At 51.7% G+C, this 22036-nt stretch overlaps 2 protein-coding genes across 2 annotated transcripts in view; both read left to right on the forward strand.

Moving 5' to 3' along the window:
* The first annotated feature begins 332 nt into the window (after window positions 1-332).
* Window positions 333-6536, forward strand: LOC135828033 (uncharacterized). The gene has a single exon (XM_065340468.1). The coding sequence runs from the start codon at window positions 333-335 to the stop codon at window positions 6534-6536; it is 6204 nt and encodes a 2067-aa protein (XP_065196540.1).
* A 2282-nt stretch (window positions 6537-8818) lies between these two features.
* LOC135828034 (uncharacterized) overlaps window positions 8819-22036 on the forward strand; it is a 28544-nt gene continuing 15326 nt past the window's right edge. The window contains exons 1-5 of the mRNA XM_065340469.1: window positions 8819-9597; window positions 10420-10521; window positions 11185-11238; window positions 19306-19393; window positions 20814-21024. Coding sequence (XP_065196541.1) covers window positions 9226-9597; window positions 10420-10521; window positions 11185-11238; window positions 19306-19393; window positions 20814-21024 — 827 coding nt within the window. The 5' untranslated portion in view covers window positions 8819-9225. The remainder of the gene's footprint in view (window positions 9598-10419; window positions 10522-11184; window positions 11239-19305; window positions 19394-20813; window positions 21025-22036) is intronic.

A 22036-nucleotide genomic window follows, 5' to 3' on the forward strand; every position in this document is an offset into this window, starting at 1 on the left:
CATTTGTATTGCATAGTATCATGGCTAGCTTTCGTGCCGTACAACAGCGCGTGTGCGGTGGCTACGCCTCTGCTGTTTTGCCAGCTGACAGTGCTGCATAAATTACTTCATCTTTGCCTTTTGTCTTCGGTTGTGTACCGACATGGAATGTTTTCGGTTTTAGTAGTTCCTTGGTTCGCGTTGTGTAGCTAGCTAGGCTGCTCTTTCAGGTGTAATTGTATTTGGAGTGAAAAGATAAGATAACGTGTTCCTTCGTGTGAACATTCTGGTAGCAGAGGATGGTTATCGCCTGAGTGAGCAGTTCAGTTTCGGAAATTTAAATTATTTAGATCATGTCGTCGCCGGAGCCTGAGAGTGAGAGCACAATCAGGGCTAGCAGTCAGAGAACTGAGCTCTTTTTAGGTGCCATGGCAGAGAGGGCAGGCGACGTGATCGAGGAGGACGAGGAAGTCGAAGAGGACGAACATGGTCAAAGTGACCAGCGATCGAATGAACTGATGTTCGTGAAAATGAAAGCTGAAAAAGCGAATCGCAAGAGAAAGTTCACCAGGTGTCGCAGAGCCGTGATCGTGGCCTTGCGTGACGGAGTTGAAGAGGAAGCTGCGAGGTCGTTGTTTGGCGAATTAGAAATGATCGAGGATGTCCTGAACGGTGTGTTCATGGACGTACTCGAGTGGGCTGGCGGCATGAACGATGCGCTCGCAGTGGCTAAAGTGACCGATGAGATGGAGGAAGCGGAGAAAGAGATGAAGGAGGTCACAAGGCTGTATCAGGAGTTCCTAGAACACCAGCCAGCGTGGACGGCTGCACGGAACAGCCACCCAGACAGGCCAGCGTATCATCAGTATGCCCAGGCACCAGTGGAAGAGCCAGGAAGTCCACTGAGTGTGATATCGCTGGGCAGAAGTGAAGGCTCCCAGGATCGGGATGAGCCTGGTGATGGCGTGGCGCTGGTTCAGGAGAACCAGGCAAGAGTAGAAGACAGTGATGAAGTGGTTGTGACCACAAGTGTCTCCAGCAGTAGTAACAGAGAGGCAGAGCTTGGGGCTAGAACAAGGCCACCAATGGAAGCTGGGAGTAGGAGGTCAGAGCGTGAAAGAAGCCCTGCCTTGCCTGTACTACAGCCTGCTGTGCCAACACGGAGTGCTGTATGTGTGTCCAGCGCATATACTAGAGTGAGTGAGACCAAGGCCCCTCAACTTCAAGTCGCGAAGAGTCCAGGCCAGCAGGGCAGTAGTACTCAGGCTCCTGTGTCAGGACTACACCCTACATCATCTCTGCCATATCAGTCCGCCAACTATCGGTACACCCAGGCCAGTGGGCCGCCACAGGTAGCCTCAAGTCATCAGGCCATGGGCATTGGTGCCTTTTCAGCATTGCCAGGAGCAGGTGTGTCCGCCAGCCACCAGCGTGCTGTGTCTCAGCCTCCACCTGTCAAGCAGCCATCAGATGAAATTTTCAAGCAACTGAAGGCTATACAGATCCCAGTCTTCGGCGGCGATAAGCAGGCGTATGCCTCATGGAAGGCTGCTTTCATGGCGTGTGTTGGTAGCTCGTCTGCAAGGGCAGACTTGAAACTGCTGCACCTCCGGCAGTATTTGAGTGGAGATGCCTTGGGTTCCATCGAGAGCTTGGGATACACCCCGTCTGCGTATGAGGCCGCAATGAGGCGGTTAGACCGCAAGTTTGGAGGCGACCAACGACAGCTGTCGCTGCAGTACGAGCAAGTCGAGGCCTGCCCAATCATTCGTTCCGGCCGAGCAGGAGATCTCCAGAAGTTCGCAGATCTCCTCGACGTACTCGTGGTCAACCTCCTCGACTCCGGAAAAGGCAATGAGCTGGGTGATGGGCTGTTGTACCGGAAGCTCCTGGCCAAGTTGCCGGCTGGGATGTTAACCCAATTCAATCGATGGTGTCATCAGAAGCCCTGCCAGCCAGGAATTCAAGCACTACTGGAGTGGGTGACGTTGGAAGCGGAGTTTGCCGTTGGAGCGTCCGAAGCACTAGATGGAGTTGGTGCGAAGGACAAGCCTCCGGCACCCCGGAATGCTCCTCAACGATCCTACTTCGGGGGAAAGGCTTCGCAGAATGCAGGGTGGTCAAGGCCTGCGGGCTCAGCGGCTGGACGATCTTCATGTCGGCAATGTGGCGGACCTCACGGTGTCTGGCAGTGTAAAGCATTTCAGCAGCTTTCCGTCGCCAATCGCTGGAGACAGGCTAAACAGCATGGTCTGTGCTACCGCTGCCTTGGAGGCGATCACCAAGGTCACCACTGTCCACGAACCAGACCCTGCTCAGTGAGCGGCTGCAACAACAATCACCACTACTTGCTACACCGGGACTTGCTACACGAGGACAGCAGGGACCCCGATGCCGCACAGTCAAACAAGAAAAAATCGGGGAACACGGCAGCTGGAGGAATGACGGCGGACAAGTCCCAACTCAGTCCTGCCGAACAATTCTGCAACTATGGAGACAATGGTTCAGGTCAGGAGACAGGGGACCAGTTATTGCCTCCCGCCATCGACTGTTTAGTAACGCCGCCATACGCCGGTAAAGACCAAGAGCAGCGCACCCCACAGTCGTTCACCGAGGGGGAGACGGAGTCCACGAAGAGTGATTCCACCATGATGGTCCAAGGCCCGGGCAAGATAGCTCTGCGAACGGTCTCAGTCGTCTTGGAGAACGGCCACAAGTCAGTGCAAGTGAATGCGTTGCTGGACGACGGTAGCACGACGAGCTACCTCAACGGCAGCATTGCCAACCAGCTCGGCGTCAGCGGGGAGCTGAGGACATTCACAGTCCACACCTTGAATGGCGAGCAGACCTCATTCACAACCAGACCAGTAAGCTTCACCATTGGCAGCATGGATGGCAGTGTTCGGCAATCTATGACGGCGCTGACGGCTGATTCGGTCACCGGGAATCTTCGTCCGGTAGAGTGGGTCAAGGAAGCAGTCAAGTATCCTCATCTGAGAGAGATTCCGTTCGCAAGACTGGCGGAGCCCGCCAGGGTCGATCTGCTGATTGGGAGCGACTATGCTGAGCTGCTTGTGTCACAGCAGGAAGTGGTCGGCCCGCCTGGTCAACCAGTGGCGCGTCATACTCCACTGGGTTGGACCTGTGTTGGCAGAGTGACGGGAACCCACTCGAGTCAAAGGACGTTCCACAGCCAAGCGTTTCAGAGTGAGGAGAGAGCAACACCAACCGGCTTAGAGACCGCGCTACAGCAGTTCTGGCAAATTGACAGCTGCGGCACGGAGGAGAGCTTCAGTGAGCCCGGCCCGCGCTCGCTGGAGGAAGAGACAGCCCTAGACATCGTCAAACACTCGCTGAAGAAGGTGGACGGTCGGTACCAGGTGTCTCTGCCGTGGAACAATCGCAAGAGAGAATTATGCAACAACTTGGGTGCGGCTACGAAACGTCTAGGCCACACCGAGCGCAAGCTCCTGAAAGACCCATTCGTTGCCCAGGCTTATGGCCAAGTCTTCCAGGCCTACCAGAGGAACGGCTATATCCGTGAGCTCGCGAAGGAAGAGCTAGGTCAAGAGGTATGCTGGTACTTATCCCACTTTCCCATCGTCCGACCGCAGAAGACGACAACCAAGGTGCGGATCGTCTTTGACGCTGCAGCATCCTGTCATGGCCTCAGCCTCAACGACGCCATCTACCCTGGTCCGAAGCTCCAACGTGAGTTGTTCGATGTGTTGACCAGGTTTCGGCAAAAGCCTATAGCAGTGGGCTGTGACGTGACCGAAATGTATTTGCAGGTGTCGGTTGCGCCAGCAGACAGGAAGTACCTCAGATTCGTGTGGCGGGACCTGGATCCAGCCAAGCCTTTACGGCACTTTGAGTTCAACCGCCTGGTCTTTGGCGTCAATGCTGCACCATTCATCGCCCAGTATGTTGCTCAGCAGACAGCCCGGGAACATTTGGCGTCTCATCCCCTGGCAGCAGAAGCTATCCTCGCGTCCACCTACATGGATGACACGATGGACAGCACCAAAGATGTCGAACAAGGTCAGATTCTTCATCGGGAGCTAATGGATCTGTGGGGTGAGGCCAAGATGACGCCGCGCAAGTGGGTGTCCAACTCGCCCGAGCTCCTGAGGGTAATTCCAGCCGAGGCTCGCGCTACCCAGCTGGACTTATCCCAAGGAGAGCTACCATCCGTGAAGACGCTAGGAGTGTCATGGGACGGTCAGGCAGACTGCTTCTTCTTCAGCGTTCAACCGCCAGACCTCACCAACCAACGCATCACCAAGCGATTCCTCCTAGCAAAAGTCGCGTCCGTATTCGACCCGTTGGGGTTTCTGGCACCGTTCGTGACCCAAGCCAAGATCCTCATGCAAGAGAGTTGGGTAGCTGGTATTGACTGGGATGAACCGGTTCCAGATGGCATCGACACCAGCGCTCGCCAGTGGTTCAATGACCTGGCGAAGCTCAGTTTAGTTCGAGTACCAAGATGTCTCATCCCGGACGTGGCCAGTGGAGTGACGCTGCATGTTTTCTGTGATGCGTCGAGTGTGGCGTATGGTGCCGTGGTCTACAGCTCCACCGTGCAGCGTGGCTCTGAGGGAAACGTTCGTCTCGCTGGAGCCAAGAGCAGAGTGGCGCCGACAAGAACACAAAGTATCCCCCGGCTGGAATTGCTGGCGGCTGTGCTTGGCCTTCAGCTGGCCCGGAAGTTCAGTCAGATCATGACCATTGCCATGTCAGAGGTGATTTTCTGGAGCGACAGTGCAACTGTGCTGCTCTGGATTCGCAGCTACAGCCGACGTTTCAAACCGTTTGTGGCGAATCGCATCAGCCACATCCAGACTGTTACGTCGCCCAGTCAATGGCGGTACGTTCCCTCCAGCGACAACCCAGCTGACTTGGCGTCACGGGGAGCTGGGGTAGAGCAACTGGTTGCAACTGAGCTGTGGTGGCAAGGACCGGCCTTCCTGCAGAAAGAAGAATCTGAATGGCCAGCCAAGATCGTGGGTGGCCAAGACCCAGCTGCCCGAGCGGAAGCTCGCAAGGCTGCACAGCCCGAGGTGATGTCATTTATGTCCGAGAAAGTACCCAGCTTGTGCTCTCGGCGCTTCTCAGACTGGACGCGCGTAGTCAGAGTACGGGCTTGGGCAATTCGCTTCATCACCAACTGCCGTGGAGGTGAGGAGTTGAGCGGAGAGCTAACCGGCGAGGAGATGGACGCTGCCAGCCTTTCCATCATCAAAGAGGCACAGCACGAGGCATTCGCGGAGGATCTGAAGCTAGTGAAGAATGGTCAACCACTTCCGCTGAAGTCACGTTTGGCGAGGTTATCGCCTCGACTGGACGACGACGGACTATTGCGCTGCGATGGTCGCACCAAGCTGGCTGACTGGTTGCCGTTTGATGTGCGCTTCCCGATTCTTCTCCCCCGGAAACATCCGACCACCCGGCTTATTGTCAAAGATTGCCATGAGCAACGTCATCATGGCGGGACGAATGAAACGTTGGCAGCTCTCTCTGATCACTATCTTGTCGAAGCAGCACGGGAGGAGATCCGTGACTGGGAGAAAGACTGCATGGTGTGTCGACGACTAAAAGCCCGTGCGGGAGAGCAAATCATGGCCCCGTTGCCAGCAAAGCGATTGTGTGAGCCACTGAGAGCCTTCAGCAGGGTAGCCGTTGACTACGGAGGGCCGTTCGAAACTATGCAGGGGAGAGGAAAGACTCGCCACAAACGCTATCTGTGCCTCTTCACGTGTTTGCTGACTCGTGCGGTCCATTTGGAGATGGCGTACGCATTGGATGCAAATTCTTTCCTGAACGCCTTTAACCGGATGGCCAACCGACGAGGTTGTCCAATGGAGGTTCTGTCGGACAATGGAGGCAACTTCGTGAATGCCGACCGCCAGCTACGTGAGCTTGTTGGCCAACTGAACAATACCACCGTCCGGAAAGCCATGGCCTGCAGACGCGTGAAATGGAGTTTCAACCCGCCATTAGCTCCTCATTTCGGGGGAGTTCACGAGGCAATGATTCGAGCCGCCAAACGAGCTCTACACGCCATCCTTGGAGACGCATCTGTGACGGACGAGGAGTTGGTCACCGCTCTCAGCGGAGCAGAGTCCCTCGTCAACTCCAGGCCCATCACCTACCAATCGGCTAGTCCGAAGGATCCAGGGCCGCTAACTCCGAACCATTTCCTTCATGGCATGGCCGAGGGCCAGCTGGTTATTGCAACAACGGACGAGAAGGGGTGTCAACTGCAGAGACGTTGGAGATATGTTCAAATGCTCATCGACCATTTCTGGCATCGCTGGCTGAAAGAGTTTGTCCCACGGTTGAATCAGCGGATGAAGTGGCGACACCAGCGACGCGATCTGGCCGTTGACGACGTTGTCCTGGTGATGGATTCAAGCTCCCCGCGAGGGCGTTGGCCGCTCGGCAGAGTCACGGAAGTTTTCCCTGGTCCGGACGGACATGTGCGTGTGGTGGCCATGCAAGTGGGCGGGAAGACTCTGAAGAGATCCATCACTCGAGTCTGTCCACTGGAATGTTAGACGGCTCTCCCTACATGCCAGAATGGAGGTACTGCTCAGTGACGACCCCCATTAATGATTCATGCATTGTTTTTGTTTTTTTTGTAGCTTCCTACCACTGAACTTGCCCTTTCGATTCACTTTTCTCTTAGCTTGGTACTGGTAGTTGTAAGGATAGGCATCATGCAACATCTGGGTGCATATTGCGAGGGGGAGGATGTTCAGACGGTAGTACGTAATATTTCTCTGGCATGGCATCACTAAGACTAGAAGTAATGGTTCCTTTTATTATTGATAGCTGGAGCAGTCCTTTCTCTGTCTTGTGCCAATACTGCAATAGTGATTCATGTATCAAGGCCTGAGCTACACTGTAGGCTGTAGTCTTCCCTGTCTCTCTTGTGGTTTTCTATTCATGAGGGCGATCTACAAAGTGGCGTCATAACTATTTCCAACTGGCCGTTCATGTATTACATGCATATACTTCTTAGCTGTGTGTTGTTGCTTGTTGCTGTGCATGGTCATACATTTGTATTGCATAGTATCATGGCTAGCTTTCGTGCCGTACAACAGCGCGTGTGCGGTGGCTACGCCTCTGCTGTTTTGCCAGCTGACAGTGCTGCATAAATTACTTCATCTTTGCCTTTTGTCTTCGGTTGTGTACCGACATGGAATGTTTTCGGTTTTAGTAGTTCCTTGGTTCGCGTTGTGTAGCTAGCTAGGCTGCTCTTTCAGGTGTAATTGTATTTGGAGTGAAAAGATAAGATAACGTGTTCCTTCGTGTGAACAGGGAGTTCCAATCGCTGATGCTGCAGTGTGGGAACGAGCGCTTCAGTGCCAGCGGGGCAGATGCAGGCAGCTGGTGTTGAAGCTGGTGGTCATGGCCACTGACAGCACCGTGCTCGCTGCGAGTTCTGGGGTTGGTAGAGATGACGTGGCGCGGTGGCAACACAGAGAGCAGCTGCGGAGGACCAGGCAAGTAGTGCAGCTTGGATCTACAGGCAGGCAAGCGAGGCAACAGTGCGGCGGATGGCCAGGCTACAAAAAGTAGGCTGGGTAGGTGTGCCCAAGAGTACATGAAAACCAGAGTGTGCAGCTTGGGGCCTTTTCTGCTATGGGTGTCTGTCACGGCGAAATTCCGTGATTACATCATATTTGGCCCAGATCTAGGCGGGAAATGGCGTAGTGCGTACAACTGAGCTGCAGTTGTGCAGAAAGAGACCTGCTTGAATCCTGCTTGTACGCACTACATCACTAAAATGATGTAATCACGGAATTTCGTCGTGACAGCAACCCATCCGAGCTGCACACTCTGGTTTTCATGTACTCTTGGTGTGCCCCAGGGCCGATAGCATGAAGCGCGCGGCGCTGAACATTGTTCAGACGCCGGAGGTGACTCTGCGCACCTCCCATCCATACAAGAGGCGCATACTCCATGACTGGTCGTACGAACGCCTTGTATACGGTCGTCCGGCCGGCGGGGGTGAGTATGTGGGCGGCTCTGTTTAGGACCCCAAGCCGTTGGCGTGCACGGGTGGCTACGGAGCGTAGGTGATCGCTGATGGTCAACTTGGCGTCCACCTTCACACCAAGGAGGGTGATGGTGGTTGTCTCGGGCACCAGTGTGCCACCAAACGCGACTGTTCAAGTGGATATTTTATGTACATGTACATACATGTATAATGTACTCAATCTGCGGACAGCATGCTGTTTCGTTCTTTGTGAACTCATCAGCGCAGCACAGAGGAAATGAGGCCGAACCTGATAGCAATGAAAATAAAAATTTCCAACCAGGCCCGAACGTACCTTGCCAGAGTGCTCAAACTGACAAGTCATATAAAAAATAATTGTTTTATTTTTAACAACCCAGCCCTGTGTTTATTGCTAATTTATGTAGCATACACTGTAACACGTGTAGTTTTCCTCACTGTTTATTTCTATTGCATGATTTGCATCAGGAGATCCCCTCGACAGGCCATCGCCTCTGGGAGATCCTTTAATAAAGATTATTATATAAAATTCTGCTACATACATGTATAATGTATGTAGCAGAATTGTTATGTGGGGGAAATGCAAGTCTAGGGCTCCACAACGCCCGGCGCTTACTTGAGTGACTCGACTGGATGGCGGATGCAGTGTAGTCACGGTAGTGGTGAGGTCAAAGTTCACAGTTGAACTTGTGAACCGGGCTGTTGATTGTAGCAAGCTAATTTTTAGCAGCTGCAGCGCTGTTTCACTGGCTTCCATGTAGGGTTGTAGCCACTTCAAGCAAGTAATTATTTTTAGTTAGTTTAGTTGTTGTAGCCCGCGCATGTGAGGCAGCATCCGTATTTTTTCTCGTAGTCTTTACCATGTTTACGGGCTGCAGAGGAAATTTTCCACCGTGCTTCTTACCTCTTCGACTGGGTGAGGAACCGTTCGCCACAAGGAGCATTGTCTATCAGTGTCACTAAACTATTACCTAGCTTTGCGGGAAGACCATGGGAAAGATCTTTTCCACGAGTAGCGTCGAAAGTGCTGCATGCATGGTGTTTCCCCGTGTGCTTCAGACTCCATTGCTGCAGTCCCGGCAGGCAACATAAATGTCCGCCTAAATCAACTTGCTTGGAACCTTGCCATGGGCTTCATGTGATAGGCTCCGTATCAAGGGCAGTGCACATTTTGGAGAATTCCCAATCATTGTGTGTGATAGTAGTGCGGAGATACCGGCGGCATGCCTCGCCAAAGAAGCCGCTCTCACTCGAGGCCCCAGGAAGAAAGCATGGCTAGGCGAGTGGACGGCACTTCCTTGCTCAACCCGGAGACGAAATTCAGCATGGACAGGAATGCCATAAGCTCAGCACCCGGCTCGCTGAAAGGCCGCGAAAGCAAGGGCTTGAGGACGAGAAGCCGAGACCGACTCAACTCGGTCACGTCTACGCTCGCAGCAACGCGCGACAAAGTCAGCCAAGTCCGACGATTCTCCATGACGAGCAGCAGGGCTGCTTCAGCGGCCAGTAAGCCGGCGCATGCTGTGCAACGGGCGTCACTGCCGGTAGGGGTGCTGGAGAAACTCGCCTCTTTACCACTCTACCTGGGAGATACGGTAAGATGGCAATAAACAGTTCCATAGCATGCTGGCTTTGGGGAAACAGGGAGGAAAAAACGTACACCCTGATAGGCAGTGTTTCGTTTGTTCGCTCCTCTGGGACTAGCGAAGGCAGACACAGGTGGAAACGTTCAAAGTGTTCAGAAAAATAATAATGCTATGTGTCACTTCAGTTTCCACAACGACATGATTCTCTCTTCACCAGTATGAGTACATGACATTGTGCCTCTGTCTGTATGTACAGTGCTGGCAACTGAAATCCGACCCCCTGAGCGGTGCGCTCACATCGCAAAGACCCGAAATAGAAGCCGCTAGAAAGTGAACACCCAGGAGGTCAGATTTCAGTTGCCAGCACTGTATGTGGGTGGGTGTGGGTATGTGGGTGTGGGTGGATGCATGTGCGCGCGTGTGTGTGTATGTGTGCTTGTGTGTGAACGTGCCCTGAGTATGTGTGTGTGTCACTGTGTGTGTCACTGTGTGTGTGTGTGTGTGTCAGCTGTGTGGTGGATGCCAGGCTAGAAAATAGTGGCGGTCAATTCATCAGCCTTGCAAGCTGTTGAATGGTGTAATCCCAGCGCAAGTTGCTATGTCCAACATAGCTGTTCGCTATCATCGCTTCCGCGCTGGGCATGTCTGAGGTCTGAGGTGTGTGTGTGTGTGTGTGTGTGTGTGTGTGTCACTGTGTGTGTGTGTGTGTGTGTGTGTGTGTGTGTGTGTGTGTGTGTGTGTGTGTGTGTGTGTGTGTGTGTGTGTGTGTGTGTGTGTGTGTGTGTGTGTGTGTGTGTGTGTGTGTGTGTGTGTGTGTGTGTGTGACTTTAGCAAAGTTGCAGTTTGGAGCAGCTGTATCAAGCCACATTGGATGTGCTGCGATGCACCGGCAACAACCAACTCACCAGCAATGGCTTGTTTTATGTCAAAGAGGTACGACACAGACATTCCTAAATGTTGTTTGTTTATCTTGTGATGCAATGCCATGCTAGTAAAATTGCCCTTTGTCACTCTTCGTTAAATTGTCTTTTTTTGTCGTCGGAGTGCCGGATATGACGATGGGCTCTTTCCATACCTCCCCTCTTGCTCACTTCCCACGTACACACACAACTCAGATGAACCGATTCTTGTCGGGTTTCTGAGGAAGAGTTCAACAAGAAGACATGACAGTATGGAGACAATGCTCTTTGGCCTTCGTGCCCACAGCTCCGTCTCTCTCCATGAAGGTTGTTTTGATTTGGAAACCCAGTGCTTGTGCTCCTCCCCCCCCCCCCCCCCCCCCCCCAGTGCAAAACACCTCCATTGATGACGCAATAACATTACATCTATAGGGTTGACTGATGATCTTGACTTAGCGTGAAGCTCGGAGTCGCAACACAGCTCTCTCTCTTTCTCTCTCTCTCTCTCTCCCCTGTCTCTCTCTCCCCTCTCTCTCTCTCTCTCTCTCTCTCTCTCTCTCTCTCTCTCTCTCTCTCTCTCTCTCTCTCTCTCTCTCTCTCTCTCTCTCTCTCTCTCTCTCTCTCTCTCTCTCTCTCTCTCTCTCTCTCTCTCTCTCTCTCTCTCTCTCTCTCTCTCTCTCTCTCTCCATCTTTGTAGTGCTTTCGGAGGGCGGATGAACAGGAGGAATGGTCCAGCGATTCGAGAATCGAGGTAAGAGCTGCTTGTCAACGACTTTCAGTGGACACAAGACAGAAGACAGTCAATTTGAATCGTGTGTGTGTGTGTGTGCATGTATAGTGTTGTACAAAACGCTGTGCACAACTTTTTGAACGCTGCCTGATGCGCCTCTGCCCAGACAAATGGGGTTTCCTTTCTCAAGAGTTCATGCAGTGGATGGGCCACCGAAGTAAAATGCGGAATGAACCGACGATAATATGACGCAAATCCGAGAAAGGATTGGAGTGACTTAAGTGTGGCTGGCTGTTTCCATTCCTGTACTGCTTTTACTTTCCCCGGGTCCGTGGAAATACCCTTAGCCGAGACTACATGCCCTAGGAAATGGACCTCGGCAAGCAACAAATGGAACTTTCTAGGTTTTATTTTTAGTTTCGCTCTTCGTAATGCAGTTAGCACAGCCTCCAAACGGCACAAGTGCTCCGCGAAGGTGCGAGAAAACACAATCACATCATCGAGATACACTAGACAGTAGAGGGGGGAAAGGCCCCGCATCACAGCATGCATCATCTGCTGGAACGTGGCAGGAGCATTGCAGAGGCCAAAGGGCATGCGGCGGAGTTCGAATAGCCCCTGTGGAGTGATGAATGCCGTTTTCTGCTGATCCTTCCCCTCCACTGGCACCTGCCAGTAACCCAACTGCTGGTCTAATGTGGAGAAACACTGCGCCCCACCCAGCCTATCCAAAGTGCCTTCAATCCTAGGCAAGGGGTACGAATCCTTATGCGTGGCATCATTTAATTTACGGTAGTCGACACAGAACCTAATTGAACCATCTGGTTTTTGTACCAGTACAATGGGGCCAGCCCACGGAGACACGCTAGGGGATATTATACCCTGTCTAACATTTTCTCAACCTCTTCGGCCACAATCTTGACCCTGGGAGGGGAAATTCGTCTCGGTCCCTGACAAATTGGGCGTGTAGCGCCGGTAGTAGTAGTAAAGTATTTATTCATATTTCTCTAGGGCAGTCCCCACAGACCTATGGTCTTCTTAAGGGGTACCCTAGCCAATCTAGGATTGCGATACGAAATTGACTTGGTGAAGCAGCAAGGCGGACCGATGCGGAACTGAGTTCCAGCTGTCAGCGGCTAAATAAGAAAGAGAGGAATAACCAAATTGAGAGGAGGCTCGTGGCAGTACGAGTACTAGTCGGTGTCGATGCAATGGGTCAAGAGGGGGATTCTCCCACATCACAATCATCTACTGCAATGACATCGTTAAATCGTTTAGCAAACTGACCAGAGCTTGGCGTTGTTTCGCAGTGCCAGCGAACCGAGAGAGATCAAAGCGATCCGCTGGGGTAGAAGCGGACGTCGCTGACTGCACGCCCACTGCCACACCCTCGTCTGTTGAGACATCCGGCCGAGGGTCCTCCACCGGTAGGAACTGCCCTACATACATGCATGCCACGCTCCAACCACACCGGCACATCAGACACATTGGTTAGACACAAGGGGACACTACCAGACGGCGGTACAGAGCAAACAGCACGGGTAGGGCATACCCCAGATCAGAGTCCACAACAGCTTCTATCAGACCAATCATCTCGGGAGGTGTGGTGACCGCGCCCCGCAACAGCAGCTGCGACCATGGGGGAATTTCTACAGGAGATGTGCGCAACTTTGAACTGTTGAGTGGGAGAGCTTGTATAGCCACGCACAAATACGTCTTGGTAACTCAAATATGGAGGGGTTCCGGTTCATGGAACGACATTGCACGTATTACTTGAAAGGATTAGGTGACTTGAAAAGGAGTGTCACCAGAAAACCTTATTTGAGACAAGTTGAGACAAGTAGAGACAAGTGAAGCATGCAAAAGGGAAAAGGCAGCAAAAAAGGAGCCACAGGCTCGCTGCGCATGCTCTGGCCTGAGAGCTGCAAAACGGTGCACGCAATGCGTGCAGCAAGACATCAGCATGACGTCAACATGATGTAACACATAAACAAATAAAGACATAATGAGCGTAACGCGGATTCGTGATGCATATTCACGACAGGAGACACTAAGGAGATAGCACTGTGGTATTCAGTAAAAAAAAAAAAAAAAAAAAAAAAATAGAATAGGAAAGTTCGGGCGGAGCAGCAGGGGGGGGGGGCAGACCCTCGGGGCGACCACCGGGGTAGGGGAACACACAGGCCACGTGACCCCACTCCGGACAATAAATGCAATTACAAAAGTAAAAGCCAACGCTAGTTTGCACACTAAAACCAGCCGCGCTGAACCGCAAACACTTGCTATCAGCATCAGGGTCGAAAACCCTAACCACAACGTGCTTTGCACGTCACCGCCGAACCTGGCGGAATTCACTGGCACTATATCCCCCGGCCCCTAGATAGTGGGACGGTGTGCCCTGCTAACGTTAACCGCGGTGACCCATCTAGGTGCAGCGAAAAACCATGGGCTGCCAAAATGTTGGCCCCCAACAAACACTCCTCCGTTAACCCAGCGACTGCCAAAACCCGTGCTGTAAACGAAATGTGTCCAAACTGAAATGTCAGGGATAAGCAGCAATTCATATCTAAGGTTCCCCGCCCGCCGTGTATAGTGCTGACACTCCCAACTCCGATGCAGGTCGCAATAAGTGCTCTGCGTGCAATTTCTGCACCACCGCAAAATTTGCCAATGTGATAGCCGCCCCCGTATCAACTAGACAGGATACTACAGAAGTACACACATCAGTACTTAACTTACCTGACACGAAGAGACTGGTGCCAGCGCGGTGGATGTAGAAAGGCACAGCATCGGTGACGGCCGTGAGAGCACCAACCGGGAGGGCGCATCCGAGGACTCGACCGGAATAGACGGAGGGGAGGGCAGTGAAGCGGCAGGTGGAGTGCAGAGATGGGCTTCCGCCGGTGTATGCTCGAAGGCACATACATCACACGCATCAGACACAGAGGCAGCATTAGTAGGACATTCTACATATTGTACCGTAGCAGCACCACCCTCGGTTGCCGGGGACAACAGGTCCGGACACTCGGGCGCAGCCGAAGCTGCTAAATCATTGGTTTCCCCCATAGGCAAAGCGAAGAAAGGGTCACACACATCCATGGTATCATTTTTATAAATTGGCAAAGCCACAGCAATACATTCTTCATTTGTCTGCGTTTCCTTGGTCGAGGCGGCAGGAAGACCCGCACCAGCCGCCTCGTCTAGTTTAAATCACTGTGAGGGTGGGGGAGCCTACCCGACCCCCGGCTGTTGTCTTCCGGGCGCCTGGCGCGTATTTGGAAATTGTTGTTGGCGGCCTTGCGGCTGCGGCCGCCGCTGCCGGCACTCGGCCCTAATGTGCCCAACTTCCCGCAACCGAAACAACGGGGACCCTGACCCCGCTGGTGGGACCCCGGATGGACCCCGGATCGCCCCTTGTCTCGCACAAAGTCTCCAGGAGACGGGTGTGGGTTTCGCACAATTTTTCTAAACTATGGAGCCGTGACTCGACGTTAGGCGCAGCGGATGCCACGAAGACAGGCTGACTAGCGGGGTGTAGCCTATCCTGCGTCTCTAACACGACCGCTTTCTGGACAGCTCTTAATAGTGTGGTTGGCTCGTGGTCCCCCACCCGTCGTCGCATGTCCGGGTCCAATGCATCTAGAAAAGCCCGGACCAAAACTGTGTTAGCAATGGTGGAGGGGGCCCCCGGGTAGGCCTTCGCGACTAAAACTTGGATGGCGTCCCCGAAATCCGTCAATGTTTCCCCCACCCGCGGTTTGCGAGCCTGGAGCTCGGTCTGGCGCAAAAGTTCCTTACCCTTGTCCCTAAATCTATCATGTAAAGCCTGCTCTATGGTGGCTCTATCTAGGCGTTCGGCGGCTGTCAAGGACTGCAGCATTAACGCTGCACTGCCGGTTAAGCTTTTGCAGAGGATTACCCGGGCCATTAGCTCTAGTTTAGCCCTAGATTCAGCATCTACCGTATCGTTTGGTTGTGCGACCTCGACATAACCATTTGCCTCTAGGCACAGTGAAAAGTCATTCAGGAACGATTGCAGGTCCTCCCTAGACGAGCCCGCAAACGGTTTGGGCATCAGCCACTTGCCTGCGCCCTCAACAGTGACCTTGCCCTGGGTTGGCTGGGACATAATGAAGATGTCAAAAAAGTATTCTTTCTAGACCAAAGAGTGCTATATTTGATAAAATTTAATAACCATAGAAATATTTGCGATACTTCTCCAGACGTTTCGTTGTTCTGAACAACATCGTCAGTGGATAAAGAACTTTCTTTATCCACTGACGATGTTGTTCAGAACAACGAAACGTCTGGAGAAGTATCGTAAATATTTCTATGGTTATTAAATGTTATCAAATATACCACTCTTTGGTCTAGAAAGAATACTTTTTGATATTACAATGAGAGTGAATAATCAACGGCTTGTCCACCAACTCTATAATGAAGATGAGTGTTGTCCCTGCCCTTTTGGCACGTGTGTGCCCCTTTTGGCACGTTGGTGCGGACCGCGCGCGGACTGCGCCGGTTGGAGATTATCGTACATGTTCTTGTTGTTGTGCGCATGCTTGCATGCTTATGGTGCCTTCTTCCTGAGACTCTCCTTGGAACAGCAATGATTATCTGTCCTCTGAGTGTGGCATACGTGTGATGAATGAATAAGAGAGTAATCGGAAGGGCTATCGTGCGAGGGAATAAAAAAAACCCCGACGACAATTGGCGCCCAGCTAGTGGCATCGTTTCCCACGACCCTGAGATCGTTTTCGTTTTCGCCGTGGCTTCAAATCTTGTCTTCTCCACGCGTCCTCGCCATGGCTCCGCTTTGCTCCATCTGCTCAACCCTGTCCTCGGAGCTCCTACTCAGGTGAGCATGCTTTGTCTGCCCTGCGTAATGTTTGGTACCTTGTACGTAGTTCTCCTGGTACTAGTCTTCGATTTGGGATTTTCAAAATAATTGTTTCGCTTCGTGGCATTGAAGTCCCGGGTTGTTCTCTTGTGTACAAGTACCTCGTTCGAGCCTCGCTCTTGTTAGTACATGATTGTGGCCCACGTTGTGTGTGCGGTGTTTTGAACCAGTGTACATTGTCGCCCTCCGGCCTCTGGCTGTTCGAGTGGTCGTGTGCACTGTGTTTTCACACCTTCTGACTTGAAAGTAACCTTAGTTTGTTGTCCGTGCTGTCGTGCATGCTCATCGTGTTGCTTGGTACGTCATCATGGTAGTCAGCATGGGTAGCTTTGTTCGTGTTTGTTTACTCGCCCTGTGTTGTGCACTGGTGCACGTCGTTTCGGTGTCGTCGGACTGCTCCGATCCTGTGTCGTCCGATTTGTTTCAGTTTGGTAGATGTCCCCATCGATTTACTCGATGTGGTGGCACTCCGTCGTTTCCAGTTTCAAGTACAAGTGCTTTCTTTTTCGTTTTACTAGTAATCATGTTTTGTGTCGAGCGTTTTAGTGCTCCGCCTGGTTGTCCCGCTCATGTGGAATGGCTGACGCCCAGTGGTGTAACATGCTTCTGAGATTCTCGTTGACGGTCCGGGTGGCAATATTTCTGTGAGTGTGTTGTTTGGTATTTGTGTTTTGGCACGTGGGTCTCTTCATTTCACCTAGGGGGGCGTCCGATCATGGTGAGCCACGGTCTGCCTGGTGGGCTGGTGGGATCCAGCGCTTATTTGTATCGGTTCGCCTTGCGGGTGTTCGGTTTCCGTGTTTTGCTGGCTGGCCTTTGTGCGTCCCAGTAGGGTTCAGGACGGTGTTTTTTTGTGTTTCGTGAGCGGTTGTGTTTCACGCGTGATATTCAGGTTCAATCCCTGTGGGTTTTTTCAGGTTAGAGACCTGTGGTTTTTTCAGGTTAGAGGCCTGTGGTTATTCAGGGTAGCGCCCTGTGGTTTTTCTATGTTAATTTTTGTTTGCGTATTGGTGACCGATTTGTTTGTGTGCTATCTGGTGTCCTCATGGATAGACTGCCCCTGTATCCGTAGGCGTGTTCAACGTTGCTGTTCTGCCATTCCTTCTTGTGGTTTTTCTTGTCTGAATTTTGGCTCCTAGTATTGCTGAGATGTTTGCGTCAGTCCTTGTTTCTTTCTTTCTGTGTGTGTATCTGTGAGTTTTCGTAGCCCCATCGGCTGCGTGATGGTTTTCCGGACAACTCCTGTGCTGTCAGATGACTGGTCACCCGGTTCAGCTGCCGCGGTCTTCGCCGTACCGTCGGTTTGCCTTGGCTTCGCACCAGGGCGAGGTGGTTGTTTTCCGGGGGCCCACGCCTGAAAGATGGCGGTTCCCTCTATGGGTGGGCCCAGTCTGTTTTCTTTCCACCCCTTTGCTTTGGCTTTTCCCCCGTTGTCCGGAGTTACTAATGTATCCTACTGTTTTGGCCCTGCGTATCTGCATGTGTATGTTGTTCACATTTGATTTCTTTTTCTCCTGTCTGTCTTCTCGTTTTGTTTTCTTCTCTCCCATCCTCAGGAGAGGATGCATTTTTTTTCATGTGGAAGTATGTTGTCCCTGCCCTTTTGGCACGTGTGTGCCCCTTTTGGCACGTTGGTGCGGACCGCGCGCGGACTGCGCCGGTTGGAGATTATCGTACATGTTCTTGTTGTTGTGCGCATGCTTGCATGCTTATCGTGCGCATTCTGGTTGTTTTGGGTGCCTTCTTCCTGAGACTCTCCTTGGAGTAAGACGAAAATAATCTGTCCTCTGAGTGTGGCGTGCGTGTGATGTATAAGAGAGTAATCGGAAGGGCTATCGTGCGAGGGATTAAAACCCCCGACGACATGAGTAACTAGGTATAGTACAACACGAGATATTGTTCGGATGCCGTTGCGAAACAGTTTTTTTCTTTCTTTTTTTTTCAAATTTTCAAAATTGCTCAACACGGCATTCTCACCCAGGGCAAGTTACAACGAAACAAGGAGATCTACGCCTAGGATGTCGAGAAGTACGGATTGCAATAACTGGCCGGAGCCACTGGAAACTAGGCCTACAAAACTACGGTACATATACTCTACGGACAATCGAAGGGACCACGGACCTAAGCCGGGACCCAATGCACGCTTGGACTACAAGAATTGAAGAAACGACAACACAAATCAACCTGGCAAGACCGGGTGCTCGCCTGAGGAGGCGCGCCAATGCGGGGCCCGGGCGTTCGTAGTACGTCATTGGTGATTACACGGCGGTACGGCGGGGAGAAGAGGAACACGAGCTGACGGCGACGAGCTTCAGGGTCGTGGATACGATATGTTGGGCGCCAAATGTCGTCTCGGGTTGGAGAACGAGCTGCCTCTTCTATGATTCCCTCGCCACGCCACACATCTAACGGACTAGTCAAATTGAGAGAGAGCTTTTCTTGTACTTCACTTCAAGAGGCGACTGGAGAACTGAACTCCCACCAGACAGGACAAGAGAATATATTGTGGGGACGTGGAAAAAGTGTGGAAAAAGTGGGGCGAGGGAGACGAAAGAGGTGCATGGGAATAGTACAACAAGTCCCGAACGGGACGGGAGACAAAGACGGCAGACGAGGAAATACGACGGACACAAGACGGCAACCAGACAAATACAAAGGAGACAAGACGAGAAGATGCGTATACAACGGGGACGAGATGAGAAAGAATGCATACGGAGGGGACAGAAGACGGTGCAGCGGCATGTACAAAGCGTTCCAAGACAGCGCAGCAGCGTGTACCACGGGGCAGCAGCATGTACGACACAGAGACACAAACGCAGCCACATGTACGACAAAGAGACACAAGCGCAGCCACGTGTACGACAAAGAGCCACAAGCGCAGCCACATGCACGACAAAGAGCTACACGCGCAGCCACGTGTACGACAAAGAGCTACACGCGCAGTCACACGTACGACAAAGAGCTACACGCGCAGCCGCATGCACAACACAACCACATGTACAACATATACGTGGGGGGGGGGGGGTTGGAGAGATAGAGGAACATCTGTGATCATAAACATGTGCACTAGTATGCGCGCAAGGATGTGTGCATCTGTGCATGTGTGTGTTTGTGTGGGCATGTGTGTGTGTCTGTATGTGTCTGTCTGTGTGTGTCTATGTGCATGAGTGTGCGTGTGTATACACCAGGACTTCATACCCATCAGTTTAGCAGTGATTAAGGCCAAAGACATTGGTCCTTTACTTGTCAAGCATCCCGCTTCGCGTGCTGGTACAGGTGAGGGCATTTGCCTGTTGCAAGTTTGTGAACAATGTTTTCATATGTGCTATGGTAGTCACTGTGTATCATTCGGTGCGTGTGTGTGTGCGTGTGTGCGTGTGTGTGTGCGTGTGTGTGTGTGTGTGTGTGTGTGTGTGTGTGTGTGTGTGTGTGTGTGTGTGTGTGTGTGTGTGTGTGAGCAAGGCTGATGAATCCTTGCAAGCTGTTGAATGGTGTAATCCCAGCACAAGTTGCTATGTCTAACATCCGCGATGGGCATGTCTATGTCTGAGTCTGAGTGTGTGTGTTTGTGTGTGTGTGTGTGTGTGTGTGAGTGTGTGTGTGTGTGTGTGTGTACGTTGTGTGCATGTGTGACGTGGTCTAATGAGGGGCGTCACACATGGCACGACCAGGATGGTCAGAGCACCTGTTGGGTGTTAAAACGTGCCCGGTTGGCCGAAAAATCCTATCCCCGACCCCCGGTCGTACCACTCGTTGTTGGCCTAGTGGCTTGGTTCATGTTGCTGTATAAGCCATCGCTGGACCAACCATATCAATGCTACTGGATAGTAAATCGATGTGTGTGTGGGTGTAAGCTGACTGCATTCTGCCTTGACAACTTCTGTAACGCAGGCCCGCCGGAACCGGTGCGGTTTATGAGATTATTACCGGACCAACTTTTTGCTCCCTAACACGTGTTTACTGCTGTAGAGGGCATGTGTACAGTCAGACCTCGCATAACCGCACACATCCGTTTTCCACAAAAAAATATCCGGATAGGCGAGGGAACCGGATAATCGAACACACATACTGTAGGCCTACAACATATGCATGGCATATGCTGTAAATCGGTAACCAACGATTTTCTTCCGGATGGCGAGGGATCTGGATAAAAAAAGCACCGGATAAGCGAGGTCTGACTGTACCTGCCACATCCTACATAAACTGTATGAAAGGCCAGGATACTGTAAGACCAGAATCGTTAACATTTGAAGTCGTTATGTGCGAAACGATATGTTCAGTGAAACCTCGTTAGGAAGAACACTGATAAGACAAATGTTTGCCTAAGAAGAACCAGTATTCGTAACTGTATTGGATAAAACCCTGTGTATTCACTGGGTACAACATATGGATGAGAAGAACTCCCGTTATTGCAAACAAATATCATCGGTCCCTTGATGTTTGTCCTAAAGAGGTTTGACTGTACATGTACAGTCATTTGCCGGTTTTGACACAGAATTCGTTAGAATTTCATCTCGCTAACCCACAAAAATCCGGAGATCGTTAACTTTAATTGACGTTAAAATAATATCCGGTCTTACGGTACTACCGGACCAATCAGAAACTGCTTTCGGTCGTCCTGTAACGTGTTAGCAGTCCATTACTAGCTGACCTGATTCAATTGGTGTCTTTTCTCCATACCACTAACTCACTGCAGCCATCAAGAGTCAACTCTTCTGGAGAGCCCTGGTCAGGCCCTCTCAGAGCCAGCCTTCTTCCTCCACATCCTCCTCGTCCACCTCCTCCTCCTTCCGCGCCGTGCGTGAAAAGCAGAAACTCGAGGAGCAGATATCCGCAACTCACCTGTACTCCCACCTAATGGTTGACTGCGAGGACTCACCAGAGTGGGACGGCAGCCGGGTGCAGCTGTAAGACCAAGATATAACAAAGTGAAACCTGTCTAAGGCGACCGCTCAAGGGACCTCCAAACTGTGGTCGCTGTGTACAGGTGGTCTCCTCATCCAGTGTCATTTGACGGAAATTGACAACCCTTGGTCCTGATGATTGTGGTGCCCTTGGATACTTGGTCACCTTATCCAAGTAGTCGCCTTGACAGGTTTTACTGTACACCCATTCCTCAGCTGTAAGAGCAAAATACAGTAAAAGCTGGTGTAAGCGACCCCTCGTTTTAGCGACCACCTGCTCTTAACGAGCGTTTATCCATGCACAGACAGTTCTACACAGACACTGTGGGACCTGGTTCTAAAGACCACCTGGCTTTAACAACCGCTTTTCCTTGCACCGTGGGGTGGTTGCTCAAACCAGGTTTTACTGTAATACTAGTACTGTATTTTCCAGCGTATAAGCCGCACTCTGAACACTGAACACTCACCCAAGAAAGGGGTTCCGGCTTATACTTCGATGATCAAACTAACGGTGATAAGTAGGGTGGATCTGTATTTCGTGGCCAAAAAAACGGAGGTGCAGCTTATGCTCCAGAAAATACTGTACGCACTCGTACCTCGCTTATCTGGGCAGTCCGGGACCGGGCACTGCCCGTAACTTTGAAATGTTGGTGACTCCGAATCACATACATGTACATTTTTTGTTGGGGAAGGGCCATAGATAAGGCATGTGATGTCACTTTGTTCCAAAAAGTGACAAAAGAGTAGTCATATTTTCACTTAAATTCGTCCAAAGGGTGCCCGGTGTGATAAACGTATTGGTTTATCCTAAATGAATACTAGTAGTCTCCATCGAGGAGCGAGTGGAAAAGAAGCACAAAACAAAGAACAGCACAACGGAATCAGCATGCTCAATGTGTAGTCATGCGTGCATGCCAAATACGAGTGCATGACGTAAGCTGACGTAAGCTGCGTACAAAAAGACAGATGCACGCGGGTGGGTGCATATAGGATAGCGTACATAATAATATAATAA

This window comes from Sycon ciliatum, chromosome 12 (assembly GCF_964019385.1).
Source record: "Sycon ciliatum chromosome 12, ocSycCili1.1, whole genome shotgun sequence".
Lineage (NCBI taxonomy): Eukaryota > Metazoa > Porifera > Calcarea > Leucosolenida > Sycettidae > Sycon > Sycon ciliatum.

What these genes read in the sequence shown, in the direction of transcription:
- LOC135828033 (XM_065340468.1), top strand. Translation starts at nt 333, where the DNA reads ATGTCGTCGCCGGAGCCTGAGAGTGAGAGCACAATCAGGGCTAGCAGT.